The 9,105-nt window shown below is 39.2% G+C and overlaps 1 protein-coding gene across 4 annotated transcripts in view; it reads right to left on the reverse strand.

The window, feature by feature from the left end:
• LOC110026577 (transcription termination factor MTERF5, chloroplastic) overlaps positions 1-9,105 on the reverse strand; it is an 87,442-nt gene that overhangs the window by 29,688 nt on the left and 48,649 nt on the right. For 3 of the 4 annotated variants that reach the window (XM_020727561.1, XM_020727560.1, XM_020727563.1), the window contains one exon: positions 2,769-2,951. The exons of the other annotated variant lie outside the window; for it this stretch is intronic. In XM_020727561.1, the coding sequence (XP_020583220.1) occupies positions 2,769-2,951 (183 nt within the window). The remainder of the gene's footprint in view (positions 1-2,768; positions 2,952-9,105) is intronic. 4 annotated transcript variants of the gene reach the window in all.

The raw sequence follows: 9,105 nt of genomic DNA on the forward strand, positions 1-9,105 counted from the left end.
ATGGGCTTCCATCCATTGATCGACAAAACGCAACTTACAAACTCTGGGGCCTTACCCTATATGTAAGGTCGCCCGATGTTTGTGATTTAGATTATTGACTTATGCTTCATATTTTGAAGTAGTTTGATTTGAAGTATAGGGCACAATACACTAGTAATGACTGGTCTAGATGGTTAGGGCTCAAATTCTTAGCTTACATGTCCACATGTATGACTTGTGACTAGAATATTGAAATCAACCCAACTGCAAGTCTTCTGACCTTGTCCTATAAGCAAGGTGATCTAACTGGCCACTTCTCACTACCATCTTAATCACTCTTAACACTTGCAGCATCACTAGAATTCATGCAAAGAATATCATAATATTTTCTCTTTAAATCTCTCATCAACATTTTCATTAGATAAACTAATCTTTTGCTTGCTCCTATCTTGGGTGACTACAAATACAATAAAAGGATACACAATCTTCAGACAATTTGTCATCTTGTCCAATTTCATAATTACACTCAAGAAATTTCTCATACATATTTTACTCATAGTACTCATAATCAACTTTGCCATCATTGTCACTACTCTCATTTATCTCTATATCGATCATCACTCCCTTATTGTTTGTACAACAAACATCTCAATCAAACCCCAAATAGGTTTGAGAAATTTAAAATTTCTAGCCATTCAAAAACTAAATACAATCTATAATTAACATTCTCAAAATTTATTTTTCAATGATCACATTTCAATGATCAAATTTCAATCCATGCACATAAAAATTGTAAACGTTGCCTATTATTATTAATAGATTTCTATAATTATCGGCAACCTAACCAATGTCACTGATTGGGAAACTTACTCTAAGGTGTATGACATATTTTCCCTATAATCTCCTCACTGACATCGCTCATATTTTTTGTCGTACCCGTACTATCATGCCTTTTACATTACCCAAATAACAAAATCTTAGCAATCGATTTTGAATACCTCAAATAAAAATAAATGAAAACAACACCACTTAAAAGTCTGTACTCGTTTAGTTTAGCATGAGCTCAAACACCCGTCATCCACCTTCCTTTCACTTTCATGCCTTCTGTTTCCTCTGATGAGTTTCCAATCAGCAACTCATAGGGTTTCCCGTAAATTGCTCCTCATTGCGGCATTCACAAACTTTTTTTTTTGGGTCCAGATTTCTCTCATCAAGCACTTCTCATTTGACGGCTTGGGTAAGTAATGAATTCAGTAAAATTAGGAAATAAGGCAAATAACATAAAAATACTGAATTTTCACCTTTCCCAAGATACCCAATTTTTTGCCTTATCCATGAACGTTTTTGTAGCATTGTTCTGATTTGAATTGTGGATAAATTTGGATTAAATTTGAAGAGTTGGGGGACTGAATTGGGAATTTGGATAATCTGAGGCTAAAACAGCCAAACAAAAATTGTCGAGATACCATTTTAATCTTTTTCTCAAACAAAATAAGTTGATCGCTACAAAAGCTTGCGAAAGACTGCATGAAGAAGTTCAAATATACCTTATATTAACGATAAAGTAGAACATTAGCTTTGTTTGATTCCTAAAATTTTGATGGATTTAAAGTAGTCATTTAAATATATTAGTTGCCATAAAATTCCACAGGCGGTCTCACTTTGTTTCATTCACAAAAGTATTCGTGTTTATGAAATAGCAATTTTTAATACATCTTAAATGCTCCAAAAAGGTTTACATAATAAAATGATGCAATATATAGTAAACAAAAATCAAACTGCATTAGAGACCAGAATAGGTATGGATATAAAATGAGGTGAAATGCAACACAACCACTAGTAATTTTATAGAATCCATAAATTAAAAATACAACAAACTGAAAGCAAATAACATAGGAAATACTAGAGAATAAGGTGCAGGTGGTGTCACTTAGGATTTGGATCTCAGGGTTGGTGACAAGAAGACGGCTAGCAAGCTGGAAACAACAAGACAGATGTTTCCATGAGTTGTTTCCTGGAGTCCGGACAGCAAGCAAGCAGCAGGGAATGCCGCAGGAGGGTTGTCCGGGGCAGCAGTAGCAAGGATGTTGGCCAGAACAGCCGTGGGGATGGCAGTTCGAGGTGGCGGCAGCAAGGGGGACAGCCGTAGTAAGGCTATTCTGGGTGGCGGCAGAAAATAGGAAGGGAAGGACACAAGACAGCTACTGTCCCTGGGCAGCGGCGGTAGGCAAATAACGAAAACGATTTGAGAGTGAGGCGAGAAAGGATGGGGGAAAGGTATAGCAAGGATAAAGATCACCTATCAACCAAGATATAGTCGGAGCACCACTTGGAACCCTCATATACAATTCTAGAAAGGGAAAAGAGGAGTCGGTAGCTCTACAATCTGAAATGAATCAAAAACTGAATCCTAAACATCAAAGAAACACTTAAATAGACCTACTACTATTATGTGTGGGCCCCATTCCAATTTGGGTGGCAACCCTAGGCCTAGAAAGGGCCGACCGTCCCTCCCTCAACCTGGAACAAACCGGTCTAAGGTCCTGCCCAGCTCCCGTGTTAGCGTGCTTTTTCATAGTAAGCAAATTACTCTAAAATAAAGTAAGATAATGTTTGCTTGAAAATAAAGTGACAAAATACCACCCATATGTCTTAAAACAAGAGATTTGCAAATATGTAAAAAGTGGTTGATTAGTAAAATAGAAGATAATAAGAAGCTTCAGCTTGGTAGGGATGTAATAGCTGAACCGTAATAAGAAGCACAAAGATAGAAGGCACTAAACACAAACCTGAAGAAACTCATCCGGTCTTCTTAATAGCAATTGTGGGCTTGAAGTAATAACTGGAACAAGCCGCCTAGCATAAACACCTAACTGACCAAATTGCACAACAATTGAGTTCATTCTGTGAGTTGAACATCCTAATATATGGGGCCAACTTCTAATTGCAACATCAACACTTGCCTTACGAACCTGAAACAAAACATGGAGGTGGCAGAATCAAAAAACTGCTAGAAGAGATTGTCCATCAATGAAAAGGTAGGCCACAGGATCACGATACTATCCAGGCTGCTGCAATCAGAGGTTATTTCATCATTTCATTATTATTTAAAATAAATTATAATTATAGACACACACACACACACATACATACATACATATATTTTAGAAAGCCCAAAAGCGAATATATTAATAAAAGGAAATGTACAGATAGTTTGGATGAAAGGGCCCAAATTGACACCCTAATCACCCGGCATACAACACACACATAGAATTACATGAATGCCCAAAACAAAGATTAAAAAGTAGACATAGAAAAAAATACGTCAATAGTCTGTCAACACTCGTGGTACAGTTAGCATGTGAAATATCCAATTTAGTCTTGTCTCTACCTTTGGTTCTAGGACCAAAGTCAGCTAACAAATTGCTAATTTTGTTTTCATTACCCGAAACAACTAATGTATCATCCATCAAGTTTGGTAATAGGCCTCAATTCTTTTTCTTCTTCCTAGATATATAAATTTGTCATTCCTCATCCGATGATTAACTCATCTGATCAATGGATTGGTCCAAAGGTGGTCAAACAGGTGTAGGTTGTTGCACATCATGAGCCTCATGTTCCTAGTAACAGTAACAACTTGCTGGTCCTGAAGAGATGGTAGAAACGCAGTAGAAATATTGTCGCCCGTTACATCAAATGATAGGTTCTAGGGCAGGTGAAGTCTGAAATGTTTCCCCCGCCCCCAATAAAGGAGGTTCCATAGACGGGGAACCTACATCATGAGCATTGTGTGGGGGTTGAAAGGTTAACACATTACCTGCGAGGATAATGACATCTTTAGGAATATCATTCTGATGATCAATAGTATCAATAACTTTGAGTAGATCAGGAGGAGGGGAAATCATTGCCTCTGGCTGAACACTTTGCTTCTTTAGTCTGAGATGAGGGTGTAGATGGTGACATTGAGAACTGGAGTGGTTGAACATACGACAATTCAAGCAATACGAATGAAAAGGCTCAGTCACAACCTTTTGTCAATATCTATGATGTTGTGTGTCTAACCAAGTTTCCTCAGAAGCGATTGAAGTGATGTCACGTTCAACTAGTACCCTGACTTCAGAGGGGCGGGAAAGATTAAAAGTAGGAATGTTCGTTTTGAGTGGCTTACCATAGACTGAGGCAATCCAGTACAACACTTTTTGAGTAAAATAATGAAATGTCAGGCCGGTGAAGCAAATCTAGACCAGAATGATTGGTAATTCCGTCTGTGGGTCAAAATCCACCAACCATTTCAAAATCTTCATAGGTATGTTGTCAATCCGGATTAATTTTCTAGTAAATAAGCATGTGTAATTCTCTTCATTACTAAGTTGAATAAGTATGTGTCTTCCATCTAAAAGTCCAATTTTTCGCTCCCTAAGAAGATGCATAATCTCAAATTATTTCCGAATAAGTTTCATTTTTTGATGATCATAAAGAAATTTTCCGACCCAATTTAGATGTCGGGAGGAAGCAAGCTGATTACATTCAACTTCCGTAAAAAAGATGGTTAGCTTCCCATTCTTCCTACTAAGTTTCTTGATATCTTCCGCCAACTCAAACGAAGGAGAGGAGGAGCACGATTTAGGAGTACCAGCAGCGTGGACCCCAGCAAGGGCAACAACATAAGATCTGTGTGAAGCCATCACCAAAAGAGGGAGGCGCGGCGATAGGACAGTGAAGTTACAGTAGAAGGAAGAGCAAAAGCTGAAAGGGGGATCAACGGTAACCCCGTCTCGCCTAACAGTGCTGAACAGTAGAGTTGTCGAAAGGGGGATCAACAGTAGAAGGAAGAGAAAAAGTCTGATGGATAGAAGACATGTGTTGATCCAACTAACAGTGGCTAAAGACTACACAAGAATTTTCTCCAAGAAATATCTTAATATCAAAGACAAATCTATGAAGTTACTCAAGTGGTCTCCTAATTTCGACCCAAATCATGAAACTCCCACTGTACCGGTATGGTTTAGTTTGTCTGGTTTCAAGCTGCATTTTTTCACCATCAGGTTCTCTACTCTATTGGAGCTATCCTTGGGGATACTTTGAAACTAAAGTTGTCTACTTTCAACATAACCAGACACTCGGTGGCTAGAATACTTGTGGAAAGGGATATTACTTTACCTCATGTTACTGAAGTCTAGCTAGGCACAATCCATAATGGGTATTGGCAACAAATCGTCATGAAACACAAACCCCCATATTGTACCCACTATAAGATGTTTGGTCATATCCTTGCTAAATGCCACAAATTTCATCCTAATTTGAAATCTAAGGTTCAAGTGAACAAGGATTGGTCTAACCCCACTGCTGTGGACATTTTAGTTTCATCTGAGTAGGATACTACCAGACAAGAGGTGTTTGTTGCACCTGAGGACCCCCATGACACTGTTGTTACTGTTACTGCGAGTGATGCGATGTTGCCACCTAATCAGGAGAGGCTCGCAGCTTCACTTCTTCAAGAAGTATCCGATGTAGCGGTAACTCATACTTCACATATTGTAGAACCTATTGTGGGTATTACCGCTGGTAATCCTTCTGCTTCAGCTCTACCCCATCAGGCGGATTCTTCGGAGGAGTTCTATCAGGCGGATTCTTCGGAGGAGGAATGGTAGGTTTACACTTTCAGGAGGAAGAAGAAGAATGGATATTTACTAGAGCTCAGGAGTCTTATGGATGATACTTTGGTTACTACGGGTAATGGTCAACACCTTGCCAATCTGCTAGCAGGATCCCTACTGAGAATTAGAGCCAGAGACAAGACTAGATTGGGATGACCCACACTTTTTCAGCGCCTGGGTGGTTTTTAGGTTTCTTTTATTTCTATATGTACCCATCTTTTACATTTTTTTGTGTGTGTTGTACCGTGTGGGTTGGGTGTTTAGGCTCACCCATACAAACCTATCTGTATCTTTATCTTTAATATATCAGCCCTTTGACTTTTTCATAATATATATATATATATATATATAACTTTAACGCGATGGGTCTCCTTCTTCGCTCTACTAGGGTTTTCGCTCATGGCGAACCCTAGCTCGAAACAAAACAGACGTCTGTTTTCGCTCGCTCGTTTCAATCCTTCCCGTCTTTGTCTTCATCTTCAGCTGATGGAGGAGTTCGCGTTGTCGAGCCTGCTCGCCTGCTGCGTCGTCTCATCGTTTGCATCGCCTGCTGCTAGCGTCTGCGTGCGCTGCAGGTTCGTTAAGGCCGCTCGACTGCTCCGCCACATTCTCTGCTCGACTGCTCAACTGCTCAACTGCTCAACTGCTCGCATACGGGTTGCGTCATTTGCTGCAGTGCTTGTGTGAAGCACGCTAATGGCCTCAGGATTTTTCTATGCTGTTGCCTTCGCCGGGGATAATCTCGCCAAACCCTCATATGCTACAGTGGTTCACAAACGCAGCTCCCCTTTCCACCTCACAGATAATGTGGAATTCCCGCAGATTTATCATGATTCCGTTTCAAGAAATGACGATTGCAATATCATCAAAAAAAGTTAAGAAAAAAGCGGTCAAATCAATAATTTTATTCTCTGATGCTGAAATTTGAACTCATGCAGGAAAATATAAATTTACACTAGTTGGAAGTTCCAATTAGGTTGCCCTAAGATGGAGATCATCATGAGGATTTTTTGAAGATTTCAAACTAGTTAGAGATTGACAGGTGGGTCATTTCGACGGAAGGCATGTTATGATACAGCAGACCATAGAAGAAGTTTACACAAAGATTTTCTCAAAGAAATTCATTTTCTCAAAAAACTTCATCACAATTGAGGGCAAATATATGAAATTGCTCAAATGGACCCCTAATTTTGATCCCAGTCAAGAACCTCCAATTGCACCTATCTGGTTCTCATTGTCTGAACCTAAGCTTCATTTCTTTGATTTACCTATCTTCTATGCAATTGGGACTATCCTTGGAAAACCTTTGCAGGTAAATTTTCCTGCAGTTCATTTCTCAATGCCCTCTATTGCAAGGATTCTGATTGAACGAGATATTACACTACCAGGTGTAGAAGAAGTTTGGCTTGGATCTGCTCACAATGGTTATTGACAAAAAATCATTACGGAACAAAAACCTTACTACTGTAAGCACTGCAACATGTTTGGATACCCGCAGGAGAAATGTTTCAGATTGCACCCACAGTTGAGAACCAATAGTCAAAAGCAGGAACATACTATTAGTGCACCTCATGCATATGAACCAACTCCTAGCAAACCTGATGACAGTCAACCTGATGAGGGAATCACTGCAAGACAGGAGTTGGTGACTGCCCTAGGATCCCTTCTTTTGACCATACTACAACGGACAATTTTCAAACTGAAAATCAGGATAGTCCCGCAGATCCTAGTCAGGAAGCATCAGGTGCAGAGGTGACAATTCACACTTCTCATACACTAGAACCTATCGCGATGACAACGACTGCCTCTCCTCCTACTGCGGTTCTAACATCAAATCAGACCGAAGATCACATGAGTCAGTCTTTAGATGAAAAATGTCAGGTTTACACTTCTCGGCGGAAGAAGGCTGAGGGCACTCCAACTTGGAAACTTAATGGATGATACTTTGGTTACTCCTGGCAATGACACAACTCTTCAAAGTTTGTTATCTAGCTCCGCTCATAAAACTAGAAGAAGAGACAGAACTAAACTGGCTCGTCCCTAGCTACTTGTTTTCTGCATGTTTTAAATTTATTTTACATTTTATTAAGTCTATCTGTATCTTTTTATTGGGGTATTACTGTACTTGTATCGTATGGGTAGGGTGTCTCTTTTGGGCTCTGCTCATACAACCTTTATGTATCATTTCTATTTCAATAAAATCAGCCCTTTGGCTTTTCAATATATATATATATATATATAAACCCAATAGCTAATATATTAAAGAAAAAAAAGTACAAATAGGTTGTATGAGATGACCTAAAAGAAGGCCTAACTCACACAATACAACACACACAAAAACACAAATAAGCAAAGATATATAAAAATAAAAAAAAAAATCAAAAATCCACCAATAGGTGCAAATGTGCTAGGGACATTCCACTTTAGTTCTTTCTCTGCCTCTAGTTTTACTGTGCAAGGTTGGAAACAAGTCAGCTAACAAATTGGTAAGGTGCGTACCATTACTCGAAGTAACCAAAGTATCATCCATCAGATTTTTGAGCTCAAATATGTCTCTGTTCTTCTTCTTCCTTCTGGATGTGTCTGGATGTGTAGACTTGTCATTCCTCATCTGAGGATTGACTCATCTGATCAATGGATTGGTCCAAAAGTGACCGGACAGGTGTAGCCCGTTACCAATCATCATCCCCATGATCCCCCTGAGTCTGAGTAGCATTGACATCTTTCTGGACCTGATGAGGCACTAGTGAAGCAGCAAGGGTATTTTCACCTGTAATATCAGTGATAGGTTCAAGAGCAAGAGGGGTCTGAAAAATCTCCCTCGCCTCCACGATAGGAGGTTCCAAAGACGGGGGAGCTAAAGCAATGTGTGGAGACTGAATGGTTGATATATTACATGCGGGAATAATGACGTCTTCAGGTGTATCCTTTTGATGATCGATAGTGTTAATAACTTGGAGTTGATCAAGAGGAGTTGAAATCATTGCCTCTAGTGGAGTACTTTGTTTTTTTGTCTGAGGTGGGGTTGTAGATGATGACATTAAGAACTAGAGTGACCGAACATACGACAGTTAGAACAATACGAAAGAAAAGACTCAATCTATACCTTCTGCCAATATCCATGATGTTGTGTGCTGTTGACCTCACTTTTGGTTGAGGTCTAGAAACTTCTTTAGTAGCCTAGGTCTAGCCATAGGATTTTCCTATTGACTAGTCTTAGAAAACTAGAAAAGGTACTCTCACCATTAGAAATTCAAAACTCTTCTCTTTACTCAACTTGAAATTCCACATATTGACCTTAACCTCTAGCATTTAGTAGGTAAGATCATTATGAGAGAATTCAAGAAGAGTCCCTATAGGATTACTTGGCCTTAGGATTGACCCTGAATGTTGACTTGGAACTAGGGTACACCATATCTTCACAATACATTGGTTTATGACTCATTTAGAATGGATATCTATCCAATTC

This window comes from Phalaenopsis equestris, unplaced genomic scaffold, assembly GCF_001263595.1.
Source record: "Phalaenopsis equestris unplaced genomic scaffold, ASM126359v1 Scaffold000381, whole genome shotgun sequence".
Taxonomy (NCBI): Eukaryota; Viridiplantae; Streptophyta; class Magnoliopsida; order Asparagales; family Orchidaceae; genus Phalaenopsis; species Phalaenopsis equestris.